Consider the following 21826-nt stretch of genomic DNA (forward strand, 5'->3'; position numbering starts at 1 on the left):
CCCAAACCATGAGTAGTGATGAAGAACTGTGGGTTCTTTCAGGGGACACTGGTTCCAAAGACTAATAATGACCATTTAAATATCAAATGTTAACTGTTGCTGCTGATTATTTTAGCTATTATGGGATTGTCAGTAGAGCATGATCACTATGCATCCTGAGCTCTGGCTTTATCAATGACCTTAATGCTTTGTACACTGAGCAACTAAGCAGCACGAAACAGGTTTCCAGGTCCGGTTAACAAAGAAGTCCTCCCATTTATATACTTACCCAGCAGCCCAAACTCTTGTTTTTGGGTTGAAAAAGGATGGTCTATTAAAGATTTAAAATAAAACAAAGATTTCTAAGAGGAGGCACATTCCCATTTAATTAATTAGGACATTAAATTAGTATAGTACTCACTTTGGTTGAATGTCAGGGATAGTTTCCAGCCTTGAGACTTTGCAGAAACATTGATCATGATTGTTTTCTGCGACTCACGTATGGCCTAATTACTACATGGCCCCTTCAGCATCACGCTGTAAGGCACATGTTCCTTGGTAATCATAATGTGAGCTATTGATCGTGGGCAAGGGAGGTTTCAGGCAGCATAGCAGAGCTGGAAGAAATGATCAATAATAATACAATTGCTGTGTGTATTCACTACCAGCAGATGGAGCTCAGCTCACTAAAATCATATTAGCATTAGCTAAACTCCTCCTCTCACTCCGCTGCTACTGTGTAATGCCATTTGTGAGCAGATCTAAGATCTGTAACTTAGGTGACATTACCAAAGGTTCACTAGAGTTCAGCCAATCTCCTCTCCCCCATGATTACACCCTCCAATAACAGGGAGCAATCATGCAAGTTGATTATCCCCATGTTCTCTGATCTGTGAAAAGTAGCTTCTCCAAGAAAATTGTGTTTCACCAAAACCACCATTATATGCTGAGTTCAGTGCCTAGAGTGCATTGCTGCGCACAGGAGACTCAGCGCTAACTTACTAGAGCAGGGTCTCCCCAACGTCTTGGCAGACCAGTCCTTAACAGGATCCGTCAGATGCCATCATTCCAATGCCTGTCCCCACAACAGACAGCACAAACACCCCCTTGCCTTGCTGCTTATTTAGGGAATCAGCCGTTGAGGAGCACAGAGTTGTTTACCTTATTAATTCATTGGTTTTTACCCCCCCACCCTGTAACCATGGTTTTGTCAGGCGAGCTGGTGGGTTTGGAACTGAGCCACAAACCTGAATTTGAGAAAGTTGGAAAAAGAACACTCGATCCAACTGTCACATTCTGCTCCCACGACAGAAGTCACCTGCCCTCTTTCGCTGGGCATTTATTGGAATTACATTGGTCTGCTGTTATCACTAGCAAGACACCACAGCTGTTCATCTTCATATAACACTTGCATTAGCAAAGCAGAGATTTGTATCACCCAGGTAGATGGAGTTTACTAACCAAGAATACAGTACAATTGTAATATGCCCCCCCCGAGCTGGTTCTGCTTTACAAAAAGGAGCCTGGCATAATAATTGTAACATGCCGCTAATGCCTAACTGAGCTGATTGTTGCTTTAGCCAGGCGATGGTTCCAATGACTCAGGCTGACTCACAAAAGGAGTCACATTCTACTCAGCATCCATGTCCACTTTTACTTTTACAGTAATCAGAAATATCCAGGTTCAATATATCCATAAAATGAGCAAATTTTAAACATGTACAGGTATAGAAGGCCAAAATTAAATAATAAAAAAACCCCACACTTTTCAGTCTCTTCCTATACAAATCTACCAGGAAGATAGTTTCCACTGAAATATACAAGGAATTGTTTAAAAAAAGTATTCCAACAGTACTCATTATCGGATAGTTTTAAGAATCAGATGATTAGATTTAAAAAGACAAGTCTGATCTCAGACTTTATTTTAAAACAATGAAACAGTTTAATTTGAAAGCCCAGGTCACTGCCGTTCTGCACGTTCCCTAGCAAGATGTTCCCATGTAAAAGGCATGTTTGCAAGTTTGGGCTAGAGTGGTGTTTGGGACCCTGGCAGATGCCATCCTGCTGCCAACTGTGGGCAGAAAGCAGGCACAGCATGCAACGGAGGATGCCCTTTTTAAGCAAGGAAAGCAGAGCAGCAAAACCTCTCTTAACTGTTATTCTCTCAATCTCTCCACTGAAGATACTGCAGGCCTTTCTTCTTTTGTGTCTTCCAGCGCAGTGTTTATTCTCCTCAGTGAAAACCAGAGAGCAACTGATGTTAGTTTAATTGTAATTGCTAGATGAGCTATTCTGATCACAAGATATTAGCTAACAAATGGAGGTTACCATGATAATCAAGGGCTTGTGGTCTATACAAATTGCTCTGGCAGTCTAGCCAAGCCCTGACTGCGTGGCAAAGCTCCTGCACAGGGTTCCACAGTGTGGATGAGGGATATTTTTACTGAAGCACCAAACCCAGCCCATGTCTGCTCTCCAGCCCTTCATAAAAATAAAATGCTGCCTTACTAAAGAGCACAAACCCTAACTGTAGGACACACAGCCATGGGATAAGTTACAGCTTAGAGCATTTTAAGAGACGTATTTACATATTTACAATATAACTTAATTTATAGAGGGTATTTTAAATGGGATGTGTCCTTTGTATGTTCTCACTGCTAATAAAACAATCTGGAATTGATTGATAAGGCCCCCTGGGGACAGCTGAAAGCCTTGGTGTGGGAGGGAGCCTGTGAACACACTGCTCACCCAGTTGTTGGGTCAGACGAGGTTCAGAGGAATGGAGTCTTCCCCTGTCAGTGCCCTTGTTCCATGGTCCTTGCTGGCGCAGGGCTAGACTCCATTGGCACTGGCCTTGCTGCTTTGAGATGCCTCCATTTTGGTCTAGGGTAAGAGAAAATTATAGACTTAAAACCCCCAGTAGCTGTCCGAATGTGTTCATTAACATTCAATAAAGACTAAGGTTTTCAAAGCAGTTTAGGGTATGGATACATCTTCCATTAAATGAACCAATATCTATTAGTAATTATTGATGTGGGAAAGAGTGGTTTTGGCAGACAGCTTGTGTTTACCTATTAAAATACCACGTGTTAGAAACAAGACCAGCAGATTTCGCCAGTTAGGCTAAAGAACATTTTTCCTTTAATGAAAAAGCTCAGACCAAAATTAACAAACGCGGGTGCCTAAAGTTAGGTTCCTAATCCCATATTCAGACAGCTAGATAGAAGTCAAGGGTGCATGGATTTCCCATTGTAGAAAGAATGGGCAAGGAAGAGGGCAAGCTCTCTGCAGTTCTTCAGATCTTTTAAAAGGCTCAGTCTAGAACTTCCTTAGTTAAACAAACCCACAAAACCTGGCCTAGGTCTGCCTCAGAGCTCACCTCTCCTGGAGGAGGCTTGACAGATACTCCAGGGACTGGTAACTTCTCTGATGGCTGTGATATAAATTCTTCTCCCTTCAAGAGAAAAATATAAAAGGTGTTTTAACGATCATGGAATCATATCAGAACACGGAAGAGGTCTACTTGGGCCCCAGACAGGCCACTTCCCTGCCAGAACACAGTAGTTCTTTGTGATGCACTTCTAATTTTAATGTCAGATGCCGGGGATTCCATTTCTTCACTTGGGAGACTATTCCCCAGCCAATATCTATTAGGAAATCTTTCTAGTTTTTAAACTTAAGCTTTCCATTTCTGAACTTAAACTGCCGCTATTTGACCCCCTTGTATCACACACTAAGTCACTCATCCCAACTTTGGTGATCAGACATTCCTGAACTGGCTTGCCTGGCTGAATGCAGAGTTTCACATGCTAATCTGCCCCCAATTCCTCCAATTCTTGTGGCTAACACTCTCAGGAGAATGTCACCTGGGGAGAAGCTTGTAACATGATTCAGAATTTAACCACCCTCTCACAGGTGAAATGTGAGCACAAGCAGCAGCATGTGACTGTCTAGTTTATGGAAAATGAGTTTGAATAACTAAGGATCTCATGAGTGCTCTCCTGCTGGAAGATGGTGGTGATTTTGTTTTGAACAGTCAGCAGTGTTTCCAGCACTAGTGCAAGAAGTGATGCCACTGCAGCTTCCTCTGCCTTTTCAACATCCTCTTCTTCCTTGGCAAAGGAAGCACTGCTGTTGCAACAGTGTGACAAACAGAAAAACTTGCCTATCCCAAGAGTTTCTATTTCAGCGCACTACTCAGAGTTACTAGCTAAGGATGCCAGACTAAAAGGCCACCTACTTCCATACTTTGCTAAGGTATGTTCACACTCATACTTCCCAAACCTGCAGCATTTCATATAAATCTGGTACGCATTTGTAAAGAGTCATTTTCTAACCTTTCTTCCTTGCACAATGGGTGCAGAATCCACTAAGGTTTCTTTAGGTTCAAGAACTGATGTTTCTGCAGCAGCGTCACTAACCCGAACCTAAGGAAAAAAATAAACTACTCAGAATTGCTGTTCATATTTTATGCAGACTATGAGGAGACTCCAGGCCAGTAAGTACCTGGGCAAAAGTTTAGTTATTTAGCACCATGTGTCTTGCATTGTTCAGGTTCAATCTCAATCAAAGTCTGCTTTTCAAGAACAATTAGAATATTAATAAGAAAAATGCAAGCAAAAAAAACAACTCACCTACGCATTTGACATATCTGTCTGGGCAGAAATCTGTCCAATTTGCATAATGGATATATGCTTCACACCATTATTTATACTGCAGGAGCACTTAAAGCGTGCCAGGAACTGTACAGATATAGGAAGACTAAGTCCCTGGAGTTACATGTTAAAGGATGGATTTTCAGTGATGCTAAGTAACCCTCAACTCCACCTGAAGTCAACTGAAGCAGTGAGTGCTCAGCACCTTTGCAAATCAGGCCCCTAAGTCAGTTATTTAGACACTTCAAATACACCATGCAGGTATTTTCACCTCAAAAGATCAAAGCTCAAGTCTGCCAGCTTGCAAATTATATTAAACCCAAAACCAGGTCTATGAATGGAACATGCCATTGGAGGAAGTACTGGACTACTAAAAACGGCTAGACTGCTGCTGTGCTGAGACCACTGGGACTGAGCCGGCTGACCAATATTGTCTCATTGTTTTCTTGTGCCCCGCCCATCAGCCTGTCTGTATTCATCTGTTGTCTCGTCTTATACTTACCTTGTAATCTCTTTGGGGCAGGACTCTTTTTGTTGTTCTGGGTTCATAGAAACACCTAGCACAAAGGGGTCTGGGTCCATGACGGGGACTCGTAAGTACTATGGTAAAACAAATACTATTCATACATGCATTTTCTAAAGCGACTGTGCAATTACTGCTGGTTTTAATATCTAAGCTGCTCTCCCAAGTCTTTCATTTGGGATGGGAGACCTAAAAAACATTAGCTGTTTTACCACAATCAGAGTTTGTTCATCTGTTCGCTTCCAGCATGGTGACCAGTTTACTAAGACAGCCATAAAAATTCAGATACATTGTCTCTACAAAAGGCAGCTGGGAAACGTCCCATTTGGCTTGAGGACACCAAGATGGCATCAACTAGCCATTATGGTGAACCTGCTGTTTTAGACGGGTGTCTAGTAGACTGTATGACAGGACATGCGCTATGTGTGACTGAGGTTTGGTGAGTAACTAAATCCTTCATTTGTGATCCTTATGAAAGATCTTGTTTTGTTAAGTGGGACCGTGTCCTCAAGCTAACTGCTATTCAGCCCACTCACCTCATTCTGTGACACCTGAATGGGTTTCGGCTTCACGTCTATCAAGTACAAGGCACGAGAAAGCAGCAGCAGAGAAGGAGGAACATTCTCCTTTAGATGTAGATCTAGCCACTGTAGAACATGGGGGGAGAGGAGGGTTATTTAGAATCGGTTCAAAAATCAACAGTTTAAACACCAATTCAATGAGGAGAATACTCTAGCACTGTAGAGCACCTTTCATCCTGAAGGACTCCAGAGCACGTGACAGATTTGAACCTCTATTAGCTTAGTCGCCTCCCTCTAGAGGTGAAAGACAACAGCTATTTACCAGCTCCCAGTAGCAACAAACAAGTTTCAAAGGGCAGTGAAGACTACTGCATCCAGCTGAAGCTGGAGAGAAAGTCTAGAAAGGTAGACTAGTTACTTACACAGAAGTTGACTGCAAGACTGGTGTTAACATCCCTACTTTTGAAAGACTGCCATAGGAAAATTAAGTGTTCAAGCTTCTACTTTACATTTTATCCAAAATACAGCACCTGCAGCACCGGTGGCCCTGACCCCATGCAGAATAAGGCCCCAATACGGAGTCCCAGGGATGGGAGGAGGGGAGTGCCACATGGAAATAGCTGCCACCAATACTGGCAATTTTTAAATCAAGATCAGATATTTTTCTAAGTGATCTGCTCTCGGAATTATTTTGGGGACAGTCTCTGGCTTGTGTTTTGTAGGTCAGATCAGATCACAAATGGTCCCTTCTCACCTGGGAATCTGTGAATCCCTATACAGACAAATTACAATGTCTCATCTGCCCCATTCCAGCACTGCCCTCTTTTAAATATGCCAGGCCTTTGCTGCTCGAGTAGTTTAAGTAATCCCCTGGGTTCCTGTGTCCTGTTCCTGACAGGTATGTGCACTTGGCACTCCTCAGCCACCATCTTCTTCAACAGGGCCTTAGCATAAGTGGTATGTTTTGTGTTTTACAGTTCAGTTATGCAAATGAGGATCAACAACAAAACAGTGGCATGAATCTTCAGGGCAAGGCCAGCCATCTGTCAAAGCTAGTTTATTTGAAGACTGAACACCTGACATGGTCCCTTTAAGTAAAATATAAGCTCTGGGTGCAATTTTCCAAGACTTTAGTAGCAGGCAAGGCCCTACTTGCCTGACTGAGTTGTTCTTTCAGCTGTTCCTCTGTGAGACCCAGTGATCTCATTCCTCTGGCCCTGCACGCACTCTGCAGTTCGGACACACTTAGCCCATTAACACCTTCCTTAGCAATCATCTGAAAGGAAAAGGAACATTCACATCCAGGACTCCAGAAGCCCAAACCCTAGTTTATTCCCTAATTCTGGTACCAAAGAGATGCCTGCTTGTATTGGAGAGGAGTAGAGAATAAACAAAGGAATACCTACTGATACCAAGGGTAAGACAACAACACTGGGATTCAGCAGACAACCTGTTTCTGACTGCCTAGCTGCATGCTGAACACAGTTAAAGGCGAGGAATAACCTTGGGCCTGATCCTCCAAACACTTACACATGGAGTTACTGCACTCTTGTGGGGGGCCCTACTGAACTGTAATGCAACTACTCACAGGGTAAAGTAACTCACGTGCACAAGGATTTTCAGGATTGGGCCTTTATTTGTAAAAATGGACCTATTACCACATACGTGTAAGTCAGAGGTGGGCAGGAGCCACTTAATTAGTTATGTCACAGCATCATTTCTAACAAAAAGCCTCCAGATCCTTCATTCCAGTCTCATGGTAGTGCCAGATTTCCTCATTTACCACGCTCCCAAGCTTGGACAGCGACAGGAAGGAGTTTGGCATCAGTGCACTCTGAATTCACATTGCTAGTTACGTAATAGAAATGGCCCAAAGTTTCTATAGAACCAAGTATGATAAAACTGAAGTAGTATAAGAGACAGGGCTCCACAATCATTCATTGCTACAGGCTACTGAAATCTTAGGAGGCCACCTTCTTAATTCTTAACAGCAAGAGAATCTCATCTGAGATGTGCTCCTTGGTAGAGCTGATAGAAGGCACTGGAGGGCTGAACTGCCAACACTCCACTTCCTTAGAGTTCCGTGGGGTAATCCTCCTCTCACCTATAGTAACATCACCCCTCTCCCCGTTAATGTAGGCAGCAGCATACCGATAACACCAGATAGGCAAACTGCAGATCAGAGAGAGGAAGTGACTTGCAGAATCAGAACTAGAACCCAGGTCTCCAGTACTAACCATCAGATCACACTGCGTCTGTTTTATTTGTTTTAGTCTCTTACTTCATCATCTGCTTTTATAGACCTGAGCTGCATCAAAAGCTGGAAGCGGAGTAGGTTATTGGTGCCAATGGGCTGTAGTTCAAGCAGTTTGCAGAGGGCTACCAGCTGTGGCCGTTCTAAGTGTTCAAGGGTCAGCTCATCCTCAAAAAGCTTGGAGAAGCGCACAATCTCCTGGGTGCTGGGCTGGTGGCCAGCATGACGAACCTGCACAACAAAGCCAAGGCATCAGATAGGAATGTACCTCAAAAGCCAGTGGCAGAGCTGGAAACAGAAACTAGGCATCCTGAATCCAGTCCTCACTCTAACACTCCCCCCAAATCATTTCACTTTAGCGCTTTTTGCTGGTGGCCACTAAACTGCTGTTGTTCAAGCCTAGGGTCTGAAAACAGAAGACTATTTCTAATATGCTCTCAGAATGGCCACTTGAAGAACTTCACTATGTAAAGAAAAGGAGGACTTGTGGCACCTTAGAGACTAACCAATGTATTTGAGCATAAGCTTTCGTGAGCTACAGCTCACTTCATCGGATGCAAAGTTTAGTTAGTTGGGGGATTGAACTGTCGCTCACAAAAGCTTATGCTCAAATAAATTGGTTAGTCTCCAAGGTGCCCCAAGTCCTCCTTTTCTTTTTGTGAATAGAGACTAACACGTCTGCTACTCTGAAACCTGTCACTATGTAAAGAGTTTTTCTGCTGGTTAAAATTAGAATTAAGAGAAGACAGTAACTTATCTGGACACAGGTTCCCCAGATAGCTGGGGTCACAAGGCTTCCCCAAGGCACTGGCCACGAAAGGGCAATCAGTTTACCAATATCCCCCAGCATTTATACATGCCTGGTAGCAAGGCTCTGCGAGCTTTCAAGTTTCAACAGTAAGCACAACAGCTGCAGCTTTCTTACAGATAGATGGACAGGAACAACTTTCTTCCTCCATTTAGCATTTGTTTGTTTTAAAACAAACAGACCATCGCCACCCACTGAAACTTGCAATCAAGGAATTGCAGCTTCTCTAATCCTGGGCTTGTCAGATAAGTTTGCCAGTGCAGTTACAGTTCACAGAATGGTTTAACAGCAATATTGTGATTGTTTCTGCACAGGTTACAAAACATTTCATACATGCAGGAAGGTGGGCGAGAATATAATCTGTATATCTAGTTTGCAAGCTTGCTTTGCAGATTGGCTATAGATTTGTGTGTCATACAAATCCCATACTTCCTTATCTCCCAGCACAAGACCCTTCAAAGTTGTATCTACCCACCTTGCTGCCCTGCTACACAGGACTGCAGACACCTTTTCTAGCCCCTCCAGCTTATTTTACTACTGGCGGTACCTGTTGCACATAGGAAGAGAACTGCTTGGTGGCCTCTCCCGTATCTGCTTTGTTCCTTCTGGCCATCTCTGTAATAGTCTCCTGCAGGAATTTTGCCAGCTCTAATGTGGCGCTTAGTTTCTTTTTCTGTTTTTCTTCCTTAAGTTAGGAAACAAAAAGTAATTAGAGGCTCATCTTGAACTCCAGGAGAGAGAAGATTGAGTTAAGTTTCCTTCCTTTTGTTACTGAAGGCCTTTGGTTAATTACCCCTGTGCCTCTCAAAACCTAACTTATTTTTCATCATTGCTGCTGACTACTCTTGGCACTTGGGCTTGGACAACTAAAGTACATGCATCAATTTCAATCCTGCTTACTAGACAGATGCTGTAAATACAAGTTTTTTTACTGAATATTCTTCTGTGTAGCTCTGCATATGTGAATCCACTTTGAGTAAGAGTGTTTGACCCAGTTGCACAGAGAGGCAAGGCTGAACTGATTGACAGTTGTGGGTGCTAATCAGTTGCCCATGTGGTAACAAAGACGTTTTGATTAGTTAGTATCAGACACTACAGCAAGAAATAATAGCTGAAATCTGGGTCACTTATCAGCTGCAAAAGAAGTGAGCTAGTAGTAGGCAGAGAATATCCCAGTTGTACGATATTGATGAGGGCCGGGAAGTTGATAGGGCTAATGTGCCACACAGAATGAGCCTTTATGGTTTCAAGTGGTTTTGGTTGAAGAGTAAAGGGCAAATTCTGCCCGTCTAAGTATGGGAAATCCCCACGAAAGTCAATGAAAACTGTCCACACGTGACACTAGCATTTTGGCCCAAGTTAATCTCCTCCTCTCTCGAGGATCTATCAACATTTTGGTTGAGTGAAAACCTAACAGTATTTAACTCCTGCCTGCACACTCTCAGCATGTCTTATCTACTGACTCTGCCTTTGAGTGATAAAGGGCATCTGATTAAAATGATCCTATGCAGACCCTTAATTTTCTGTGGCTATCTAACCAAACATAGTTAAGGGTTCTATTTCAGGGCCGATCATGTAGTCTGGAACATTACTCTGAACTGAAAAAAAATAAATACCTCTAAACTATTAAGGATGGAAGAAAGAGAAATTGGGAGAGGAAACAGGAGAGAAAGTCAACCCACTCTGGGCACAATGCTTGTTAAACCCTACAGTTTTCTTGTACTACTCCCGTCTTCAATCAGTTATCAAGTAACCTTGCTGCAGACCCCTTCTATCTATCCACTTCTCTGACCCTAATCACTATAATATCTGAGTGTCTCAAAATCATTCATGGATTTTATCCTTACAGTAATATCCCCTTAAAAAAAAACCAAAAAAACACAGGGTAGATTAAGAGACTTGGTCAAGGTCATAGAAGAAGTCTGAGCAAGGAATTGAACCCAGGTCTCCTGAGTGCTCTATCCACTGACTAGACCAATCTTCCTACACTTGCTTAATCTCACTATTCCACGATGAATACTGAAGAACAATCATGGCATGATGTTTAGTCAGCTTCTAGCAGTATGGCTCAGGCTAGTTGATATCCCAATATACTTCTAGAGTTGCCATCCACAATCCTAGTTAATGGAGTCTGAATTATTGAAGCAGTCTGCTTTCTCAACAGCCCAGTACACAAACCTTTTTTGATTCCGTCTCAAAAGTTGAGGGCAACATTTCAGGAAAGAGTTTCAGAAATACAGGTAACAGGAACTCCATGAAGGGCACAATGATGAACACCAAGAAGGGAACCAGCCGGAAGAGATCAGCACATGTCCTCAGTAGCTGCAGAAAGGCATAGCAAGAGTTCTTTTTCATTTGACAGACACAAAAGAAAACCTATTTGGGGCACAATTAATGAAGGCTTTCTACAGGTGATCTTGGTGCAAGTATTACCATTCATTCAGATAACCAAGGTGCTTATCAGCATGGTATCTAAACATAGGACTTATCATATGGCCTCTGACTCAATGGAATTAATAGTGCTTTAAGACTGCATCTGTGTACTTTGAACAACTACTCTGGCAACTTCTAAAGTACCACAGCAATCATCCCCCTTGTCCAAAGTCTTGCAGAAATTGATGGGCCACAGACATTGAATGCGCCTCTCATTTCAGAGGAATTCTCCCCAGGATAGGGATGAGGGTCCTTGGCAGAACCCAGGGGGCCTGTGTTGCCATGGCTTGCGCTGTACTAGTTATGGAAAATGCAGAGAGGATTTCAGGCTCCTGGGCTGTTGAGCTTTTACCCTTTTAGAGGCATTAAATTCACATGAAAGGTTTAAACAGATGTCCACATTTGACCTCAATTCAAATAAAGTTTGGAAATGGAACAAACCAGTTTCTTTGGTTACCTTGAGATTCTCAACACATCAGCTTAGCAAATTAGTGCCAACATGTCTGTGCAAGGTAGTTCATACTCACCCTTCGCCTCTCTCTTCTAGTGAGAACCTGACCATGTAGCAGCCTCCATACCATCCTGGCAGCGACCTTCGTGTCAATCCAAAGCAAGTGGAATCCATTGTAATAATGTTTCAGTTCATCCACAATTCTTTGGCGTAAAGACTTTTTCTTCACACCAGTCTCTGTGCTTTGGTCTGACAGAGTTTTAGCATGCTCATTGTCCTGGTTTATTGTACTTTGGTGCAGCTGAGATTCATCTTTGAGCTCTTGATGCCAGTAAGCAGAGGTGTGCAGTGTTCGCACTGCTTTAGTTCGTAGGTGAGGTAGTCCAGGGGCCAGCTGTGTGCAGTACAGTAACTGCTGGTTTTCAGAGTCTTTCATGTAAATTCGGTTTAAATGAGAATCCACTAGTTGGACAAATGCAACTGATGAGGAATATGGAGAACAGCTGGAGTGCACAAGGAGATGAGGGCCTCTGAAACTGAAAAGAAGCTAATTACTTTAATCATGTAATTCTCTGCTGTAGTTAAATTACCAAAGTTAACCATTTCATTTGTATTTTTGTTCTTAGCTTCAAATTCATCACATAGAATCTTCTTAAAGACTTGCCCAGTTTGTGGGAGCAGATTTTAGCTGGGGGATGAAACACTTAAAGTTTTTGCATTATTCTAGCTGATGAGCTGTCCTCTCAAAGGAGCAACTCAGTATTTCAGCCCATTTCTTATAAGCCACCATCCTACTAATGGTTATGACAGAAGAATTTTACCCAATCACAGCCCAAAGGAAAAAAACCAAGCCCATATCCCCATCACACCACCATAGCCAGGCTACTTCCTGAAACGGTCCTCATACTCTCTTCTTTATCTGTTGCCCCAATGGGATGCCCCTGGTATCACAAAGAGGCACAGCATGTTAAAAACACCAGGGAAGGAGGTTTTACATTATGATTTTTAATCTTATCTTGTATAACAGGAATAAGACTTCTCACATTAGTATGTACTATGACAACTACCAAAGCCTTACTAATCAAATCTCTCCATTTCATTCTGACATTTAACCAAGCACAAAATCAATTCAGGACTTGGAATATAAAGAGACTGAACTCTCTCTCAAACTAAAATTAAACATTTGGTTTCACCTCATGTAGCCTCATTTACAACAGCAAGCCTGTTTTGAATGAAAAGTTAATTGCTGCATACACTTCATACCATGCCCCTAAAACAAAGCATCAGTCACCTGAAGAAATTAACCATTACTATTGCAACAGTTTTATCAGGCCCGTATCACACAAAGCTTTACGGGGATGTGTTACACACAAGTGGCTACCATTTTAAATATACTTCAGAGAACTAAAGATGCAAAAGTACTAGAACAAACCAAGAATCTTAAACAGTAAAATAAAATTTAAAAATAAGCCTTCATTTCTTACCTTGACCTGGCTATTGCAAGGACTATGTTACAGCTGTAGAACGCCATGTTGCCCTGGAATGATCGGTTGTATGTTCTAATACAAAAGAGCAGATGAACAACAATACTTACAGGGAAAGAGTTAGTTTAACTGTAGAGTCACTCAATTAGAGCAGTGCTAAAACCGATGACAACTGCCTTCTAGTCATGGTCGATATGCCCATACCCTCCCGCTACTCCAAAGGTGTGCAAAAAGTAACAGCGCTCTCTGTAAATCTTCAGCGGGCCCTGGACAAGACCAAGCGGATCAGACTTTTCACTGAATTAGACAGCTTCCAGTCCATGCGGTCACAGCAGGGCAAGGGGCTGTGTGGAAGAGTAACCTGACAGCACCCACCCCACACGCCCACTGCTGGGCAGCTCATGCCTCGCTTTCCCCGAAGCACAGGAGGGGCGCGGGAGCAAGCCAGCTTCCCCTGGCAGAGGCATAGCGGAGCAGGCATGCCGCACGGCAAACTTCACAGCCCTTCAGCTCTCCGCCGTGCCTGTCCGGGCAGGGTCCCCAAGCACCAGCACGAGTCCCGTCTTCCGCTCCAAGAAGCGACTTGGTCTAAACTGCCTCATGGACAGAACTAGGGCAAAGAACTTCTCCCCCCCTCCCCCAACGGCTGGGAGCTGAACCCAGGAGTCCTGCTTCTCCCCCCCTCCCCCAACGGCTGGGAGCTGAACCCAGGAGTCCTGCTTCTCCCCCCCTCCCCCAACGGCTGGGAGCTGAACCCAGGAGTCCTGCTTCTCCCCCCCTCCCCCAACGGCTGGGAGCTGAACCCAGGAGTCCTGCTTCTCCCCCCCTCCCCCAACGGCTGGGAGCTGAACCCAGGAGTCCTGCTTCTCCCCCCCTCCCCCAACGGCTGGGAGCTGAACCCAGGAGTCCTGCTTCTCCCCCCCTCCCCCAACGGCTGGGAGCTGAACCCAGGAGTCCTGCTTCTCCCCCCCCTCCCCCAACGGCTGGGAGCTGAACCCAGGAGTCCTGCTTCTCCCCCCCCCCAACGGCTGGGAGCTGAACCCAGGAGTCCGGCCCCTCCTGTTTTTGTAACCCCGCCCCTACGGCCTGGCTCGGCCCGGCCCGGCCGGCGCAGCGAGGGGCCCCTGCCTGCGGGCCCCCACTTCCGGGGGTGCCCCTGAAGGGGGGAGGAGGCCCAGCCCCGTGACGGGCTCGGAGGTGACCGCAGGGAGCTAGGGCCGGGGGGGGGAGGGTGGCCGAGGCCCCCCCGTGGCTACCAGGCCCACTCACCACCTTCTCGGGGCTCCGCTCGGCCCCCACCTCCAGCTGCCTCAGTCCGCCCAGGCCCTTCCCATCGCCCCCCGCGGCCGGAAGCAGAGGGACGCTCTACTCCCTAGCTCGATGGCAGCAGAACTCCGCCCCTTCGGCCGCTGGCGCCAGACTCAGGAGGAGGGGGCCGGTCGTGAGCCAGCCAATGGGAGCGGACAGCTCGGAGTGGGGGCGGGGCCTGGCCGGATGTGCCCTCCCCTTCCGCCCACCTGCCCCCTCCTCCGCTCCATGACCTTGGGCCTGCGGCTGCTCCTATTGGGCTCCGGGCTCTGCCTTCTCCACGGGGAAGGGGGGCTGGGTGATGTCAGGGTGACGCCATTGCTCGTTGCCGTGGAGACAGGTGTGACGTCACTCGCCGGGCTGTGACCGAGGCTGGGCTGTGGTTTCGCTTCCCACCTCTTGCGCTGACAGGTGCTGGAGCCCAGCGCGGTGTGCTCCGCCCCGGCCCGCCGCCCCGGCCCCGCCCCGCCGCCCCGGCCCCGCCGGCCTGCCCAGGGTTCAGGCCCAGGGCTGTGGCCGGCGAGTCTCGCCCGCGGGCCCCGGGGTCGCCCCGCTGCGGGCCGGGAAGGGCTTTTCCCCGGGCCAGGTTGGGGTTTTCACCTTCCCCCGCAGCATGGGGCCCGCCTCGCGCGGTGGTTTGAACGAGAGTAAATGGTGGCGTCTCTGTAACTTGAAGCCTTTAAATCAAGATTCAAGGACTTCAGTATCTCGGCCAGAAGTTAGGGGTCTAATACAGGAGTGGGTGGGTGATGCTCTGTGGCCTCCAATGTGCAGAGGTCAGACTAGATGGTCACGATGGTCCCTTCTGGCCTCCAAATCTATGAGTCTATGCCTGTCTTGAACCCTGCTGGACCTACTCACTGCTGCCCTTCTCCTTGTTGTCAGGCCCTCTGCTATCCCAGTCTGTTTCCGCCCACCACACACACACACACGCTCTGTTCCACTCCCTGACCCTCCGCATGTCCCTATGCCACGAAATGAGCACAAGAGTCCCCACCTTTCTCATGATCTAGAAACACAAACTGCCTCTCCCCAGTGAAAGATGAATGAGTCAGAAAGACCTTCCTTCTCTTTCTCCCCATAAAAAACCCCACCCCCAAATCCTGCACATTTGCAGAAGCCCTCAAGAAATGTACCTAGGCACAATCTCACACCTCTCAATGTTAGTATGTGCAAGTTCCCACTTTTATGTGCTCATGAAAACTCTACAGGCTACATGTAATAGTCATGGTTAGAATAAGCTGGGAAGTTTCCATCAAAACAAAATTTTGTGAAAAACAGGAAAAAAATGTTGAACTTTTGTTTTCTGCTCAACTTTATTATTTATTACTGTTATTATTTTTGACCATTATGTCTTCAAGGTGCCTTACAAACATCAACTCATTCATTCAGGAGCTGAATGAAAAGTATCTCCCTCTGCTGAACAAGCATCAAAACAGAGGAACTCCTGTGTGTGCATCTCTTTACCTATTGCTATTTTGACTTACTTAACATAGTGCCAAGTGTGTGAGAGAAGAGCTTTACAGACATGTATGAAGACAAGGTCCTGAGAGGAAGTGATTTTTCTGTTCTATGCTGGCTGTTGATGGATCCTACAAAGTCTTGGCCTAAAGTTTTCAAAACTATTGCTTTAAAGGTGAGAAAAAGCATGTCAAGCAAATTAATGCTGACATTTAAAATGTTTAATTCAGCTAAATGTTAAATTCAGTACAAAATGTTTTTCATTTCTATGACTTGGTCCATGTGCAGGATTTTCAGAGGTGAAAAGGTAATGGGGACCAACAATTTATTTTTTTAGTGTTTAACAAATCACCAAAAGCATCATACAGTTTTATTTAATTTTATATAGCAATGTGTTCCCTATATTTGAAGGATCTATGTTTAAATTATTGCACTTGATGTCTACATATAGGACCTTATAAATTATATGAAGGAAGGTGTAAGAAGAAAAATATATATTAAAATAGACATTCTTTTAGATTTTACCCCCCAAAATAGGTTTGTGTGGCATCAGGAATCAAAGGGAATCTCAAGACAAATTTTAAGGGCTCCCCAAATTCTATAAATCAAGAAGGCAGTTGGAAAGAATCTCCTCGTTAGCAGATGACAGAACTAGAGAGGTTACTCTGAATCTATTCTGTATTTATAAGGATGACGACCTAAATATTAGAACGTAATTTGAAATGCAAACTGCTATTAATCCACGAGGCAGATTTACCAGATAGTGTCCAAACAAATGGTTTAAAAACTAGGGGTTGGAAGAAAATACCTTAATTTAGCCACTAGAGGTCTCTTTATGTCTGTGTTTATTCTCTCAACTGGTAAAGACATGCCTATGAAGGCCAGTTCTCCAGACATCTTAGATTAAAAAATATCGATCCATGTTTTACGCCTCTCCCCACAAAAATTCTTGAAGCATTATGTTGGTATAGGCCTTTTAATACTAAAGCTTTACATTAGAACCTTCTCTAGTAGAACAAATCTTGATGGAATAAAGAAGGACGTGACTAAGCATTCTTCCTGTGTCACACAGAGGAAGGCGTTTTTGCTGGGAGAGATTCTCTGCTGAATTAATGTACAATAGTTATTGTACAAAGTACAACAACAATATGAAACTGAGACTGATTGAGCAGCCAAACATAGATAATCCTGCAGCCTAACGTGATCAAGTAGACATCCTTTGTTTGCTACGCCATCAGAATAGAGGATTTTAATCTGCTGTACTAGCTCTGAAGCGTCAGAGAAGTGAAAACACCCATCATGCCTTTCATTGTGCAAGGTTTTCAATATGGAGTTGTGGGTGTATATGTGCATGAATTCCTTCCTGATTTCACTACTCCTATCTAGAGACAAAAGTCTGTCCTCAGTCGTGCATCTGTAGCTGAAATCAGTGGAAACTGAGCTTAAAAATCTGAGAGCCTGAACCAAAGCCCATTTAAATCAATGTGAATTTTCCATTTACTTAAAGGGACTTCAGGTCAGGCCCTGAGAGCAGAAATTTGCTCTGCTCTGTGTGCTAAAATGCAGATATTGTTAGTTACAATTATCAGGTCATTTAAAAAATCTAAATACAGCCTTTGATTGCAGGAGCACTTCTGTCTCAACAAACCCAGCAATATGGCTTTGCTTGCTTGGTCACCCAGCAGCTGGGCTGTAATTTTTAGATCCTTGCAGTTCTTCGTGGGATTGACTGGAAAGGAAAGCCCCTTTCAGTCCAATATATGGAGCCACCACACGAATAGAAAAGAATCAGCAATGCTAAGTAAGACTCTTAAAGTTGGGTTGATTGTGCCCATTTAAGGACTGACTAGCCCACAAATGTTCTGAGTGTCCAGCCTGTTGTTCAGAGTCCCCATAGCACTGAAACATTCACAGCCCTGGCTGTGACACTCCTTCCTGTAAGAACTAAAAGGTAACAAGAATCCCATTTGGGACAGGGACTGTTACTTGCTATAAATTGTACAGTGAAAAACACAGTGGTGTACCAAACTTGATACCTCTGGCAATACTGTACAAATATTAAATAATCCTTACAATCCATTGTACTTCTATGAAGAATAAAGATGTGATGCTGTAGCACCTTAAATCAAGGGAGTTCAAGTATGTTACAGTATTAAGTCTGACAGTTTCCCTGTGAGTTAGGCCTATGTTATCTGCATTTTATAGAGAGGCAAAGTGACTTGCCCAAGAGCCAGTAGAAAGTCACTGGCAGAGAAAGTTACAGAAACTGGGAATCCTATCTGCTAGTCACCTGTCCTAATCACTAGACAATACTGTCTCACAACACAAACTACTCAATAAACAATCTTGCCTAGGGAGAAAAACAGGTAAATTCCTGTAAGTGTTCTTACTGGGTCTGGATTTCAAGCCAAGCCAGTCCCTTGCTCTGGAAGCATTTTCCTGACCAACAAATGGTGTTAAAGGCCTTTTCTGGATTAATGCAAGCATGTCAACAACAATAAAAGATGAATGGGGAAAGAAAACACTGTACAGGAGATACACAGAGGAAAAACAAGATTTCCTGTAAGTGTGCTGGTTAGTTGCCTAAAAACCACTTAGTACTAAAAAAAAAAAAAAAGGTGAATTCTCATCCTTTTCACTGACTAATTCAGCTGAGTCTGTCAACCTAGTGCTGCAGAATTCACAGAAGGGAAGGGGAGGAAGGAAGTCTTTTCTAGGTCAACTCCATTTTTGATGGCTGATTGTATTAGGTAGGAGGAGAATCATTTGTAAACGTGCCTTATTACAGTGTATTTTTTTCCAAAAGCCTAGACTTGAGAAATGTCTTATTTTTGTGGGCTGGAGCCTGCAGCCTTTGGGCAATAGGAAATGCAGTCAATTTTGAGACCATTACTCAGCCTTTGTTCAGTGACTCGTAAAACCCACATTGCTTCAGTTTCCTCTTTCATGTTAGATCATGTGTCTCTTTTTCCAGTTCATTCATCTTGCTTCACTGTCTGATTTTTCTGGTAACAGGCACTGCATTACCTTTCCGTCTTGTTTCTTTCTCATTCTCTCAGATGGTTTTCTTGCTTTCCACACACACACACACACACCCTTTTTTTTTTTTGCCTGTGAGGTGAAACTTAAATTTGTTAGGTGCAGGATAGAGACTTATTATGAGTAGATCAGTTTTGTATTTTCTTTGAACTGGAATCACTTTGGATTTGTGGAGGAGGGGAATTAATTGCAAATATTTTAATGCATATATTTTCAGCCAAAATGAGACTAGGAACTACTGAGTATGACAGCATTCTCACGCTCTGTTCATTTAACCCAGATGCCAAACCTCAGCAGCTAAAACTAGATTCCGAGGGAGAGACCCTGTAATCTCTCCAGCAGAATTTTCTTTTTCCCAGGTCTTATGCAGTACATCAGTAATTAAATACATCCAGCCCATCCAGCACATCCCAGCCAATGCTACGCTGGTTGCATAACAAACATGCAAATGAATTGCACAGCTTGGCCAATCTGAGCACCTAACAGTTGACCCCCCTTCCCCCACTCCAACAGAGTTGCATGTTCAAGATTGGTAACAAATGCATCAGTACCTATCAGTGTTTGCTAGTATGTGTGCCTTGCATTGAAACCATTTGTATTAAAAATGGCATTCTATTCAGTACCTTGCAGTGAGTGCTATCCTAAATATATAACCAGCATACATTTCTACTGCTCATTCAATATAAAACAGAGCTGGACCATCTCCTCTGCCCATTGCAGCTTGTGTAGTTTCAGGCCTGATACATTGTATTTAAATCTTTTTGTATTAAAATACACCCAACACATCTCATTGGACATCCATCTAATTAGCTCTTTATACTGCACTCAAAACAATAGTATCAGAGCACCTCATGTTCTCAGACCTATGAATTAAATGTGAATTCCTTCAATTTGCAAAACATTTAATACCAATTGGAATAAATGTGTTAGGACATATCAGTGTTTGCATGTCATAAGACCATGTGCATTTAATTTAAATCCATCTTTATATCTCAGGCATTTCTATAATGCCCATAACTGTAGCATGGAAATACTTCTGTAGAATCATGCTTTGATGCACAGATTAACCATGCATCCACCAGCTCCGTGGCCTTGCAGTGTTTGCATGCTCCAAGATCCTGTGAATTCCACTTAAATCTCTCAAAAAGAAAAGGAGTACTAGGGGCACCTTAGAGACGAACCAATTTATTTGAGCATGAGCTTTCGTGAGGTACAGCTCACATCATCGGATGCATAAATCTCTGTATCTAACATGTCTGGCATTAGAACCCTATTAATAGGTCTTCAGTGAAAACCAGAGACATCCAATATAACTCAAGAGTTGTATGTTCCCAAGACACAGAAAGATTTAAATGCAATGCCTAGTTAGGCATTTTTAAGCACCCATCACTAGAGTATGCAAACATCCTAGTACTAAAAATGCTGATTAAACATGTCCAGCATCCTCTGTGCATGTTTCCCGGCCCTAGGCAGTGTCTCTAACGCCTAGTGCATTAAAATTGCATGCAGGCCCCTCTGAGATCGTGTTGGGTCCTAGGCTTTGTGCAGTGTATCTCCATCCCTGCCTCCGGCATGCCTGGCCTTCCAACCCCTTGGCACGAAACGTGCCCCAGCAGCGCCTCCCTCGAGCCTGGCGGCCGTCCAGGACTACAGTCCCCAGCATGCCTCGCGCCTGGCGCAGAGCCGGCAGCCAATGGGGGCGCGCCTCTTTTGGCGGTGGCTGCCGCGGCCTGTGGAGCCGAGCTTTGTGTGCGTGGGGAGGAGGGGGAGGGAGCGGGAGAGCGAGCGGGGCCGGCCCGAGACCGGGACACAGCGAGACCCAGCGCCTCCCCCCCCCCCGGCGCCTCTCTCTGGGCTCCCCGCGGCGCTGCGGCTCCCCCACCGCCCGGGGCACGGGCGGCTCTCGGGGCGGCGCCCGTGGAACTGGGACCCGGTGGCGCGGAAATCGAGGCCGGGGATCCAGCGCGGCCTGCTGCGGGGTCCTGTTTCTCCCCCCGCTCCGAGCCCGGCCCGGCCCCCCCCGGCCCCTGCTCTTTGTGTCTCTGCTGGGCTCGGTCGGACACGCCGGGGGGAGTTAGAATGGAACAGACTGACGGTGAGAGGGGGCGAGACGGGCCCGGGGGGCAGCGACGGGTGGGGGGCGAGGGGGTGGGGTTTAGGGGACATGGGGTGGGGGGCGAGGGTCTCGGGGATCGGTGGCACAGCGGGCTGAAAGGTAAGGTGGCCTGGGGGGGGGTCTTTCTCCGGGGTGACGGCTGGGCTGGGGGGACGTGTGTGAGAAGCGCCGGGATTGGGGCTGCTGCGCGGGGTTTCGGGTGGCCCTCGAGCGGGGGAAATGGGGGCGATGAGTGAGTCTTTAGAGACAAACGCTGATTTGTGGCGGGGAAGGGGCTGGCGTTTGGGGGAGGTGTGGGGAATGGTGAGAGGGAACCTATTGTTTCTCTGAAGACTGTGTATCAATTCCACGCACTAGGACTGGAACCCGGTTATTGCAGTGAGAGATCCTCTCCCTGTTGGAGAGGGAGCCTGGGTTTATTTTGTGTAGGTGGGAAGTAGGGGCAATAAAGAGAGATCTGGGGATAATTTGATGTTTTGGTGGTGGCAGAGATAGAGGAGGTCCGCTTGGATTTAAAGGGGCAGAGGCAGCCATGTTTGCTGCTCGTCTCTGCAGTGTAAATAAATTCCCCTTCCAAAACCTGCTTTCGATCCCCTTCCTGGTGGCTCAGCCCCCCCATTCCAGGCTTTATACTCTCTTCCTTATCTTCTCTTCTTATCTCCCTGAAATCTATCCTCGCCAGCAAAGCGGCATTTTCCTTCCCTCCTCCTCTCGGTTGCAAACAGGACATGCTGGGGGACTGCGGTGCAGAAATTAACCCTTTTCAACTCAAATCTGCAGAGAAATTGCAGACT

At 45.3% G+C, this 21826-nt stretch overlaps 3 protein-coding genes across 8 annotated transcripts in view; 2 read left to right on the forward strand and 1 right to left on the reverse strand.

The window, feature by feature from the left end:
• The window catches only part of FGFR1 (fibroblast growth factor receptor 1), a 128881-nt gene extending 110922 nt beyond the window's left edge, over positions 1-17959 (forward strand). Inside the window, exons 21-22 of the mRNA XM_084614992.1 lie at positions 15778-16052; positions 17504-17959. Of these exons, the coding sequence (XP_084471118.1) occupies positions 15778-15819 (42 nt within the window). The 3' untranslated portion in view covers positions 15820-16052; positions 17504-17959. The remainder of the gene's footprint in view (positions 1-15777; positions 16053-17503) is intronic.
• Positions 374-14496, reverse strand: LETM2 (leucine zipper and EF-hand containing transmembrane protein 2). 2 transcript variants are annotated; one of them, XR_014709698.1, is made up of 12 exons: positions 14378-14496; positions 13109-13183; positions 11701-12160; positions 10919-11062; positions 9288-9425; positions 7960-8163; positions 6835-6954; positions 5694-5804; positions 4317-4406; positions 3359-3433; positions 2728-2862; positions 374-596 (listed from the first exon to the last, which is right to left on the reverse strand). XR_014709698.1 is itself a non-coding variant. In XM_084615000.1 (11 exons), the coding sequence occupies exons 2-11, from the start codon at positions 13153-13155 to the stop codon at positions 2812-2814; spliced, it is 1440 nt and encodes a 479-aa protein (XP_084471126.1). In that variant the 5' UTR covers positions 13156-13183; positions 14378-14496; the 3' UTR covers positions 1269-2811. The 2 variants fall into 2 exon arrangements, 1 of the variants encoding a protein (XP_084471126.1); XM_084615000.1 differs by lacking the exon at positions 374-596 and having other exon boundaries at positions 1269-2862.
• Positions 17960-20667: 2708 nt separating the features above from the next.
• Positions 20668-21826, forward strand: part of NSD3 (nuclear receptor binding SET domain protein 3) — a 59241-nt gene continuing 58082 nt past the window's right edge. For 3 of the 5 annotated variants that reach the window (XM_084615280.1, XM_084615283.1, XM_084615282.1), the window contains exon 1: positions 20668-21011. The gene's annotated coding sequence lies outside the window, so the exon portion shown is untranslated. The remainder of the gene's footprint in view (positions 21012-21826) is intronic. The other 2 variants (XR_014709727.1, XM_084615284.1) reach the window with 1 other exon arrangement.

The sequence above is a fragment of the Lepidochelys olivacea genome (genome assembly GCF_965140295.1).
Source record: "Lepidochelys olivacea isolate rLepOli2 genome assembly, chromosome: 26".
Lineage (NCBI taxonomy): Eukaryota > Metazoa > Chordata > Testudines > Cheloniidae > Lepidochelys > Lepidochelys olivacea.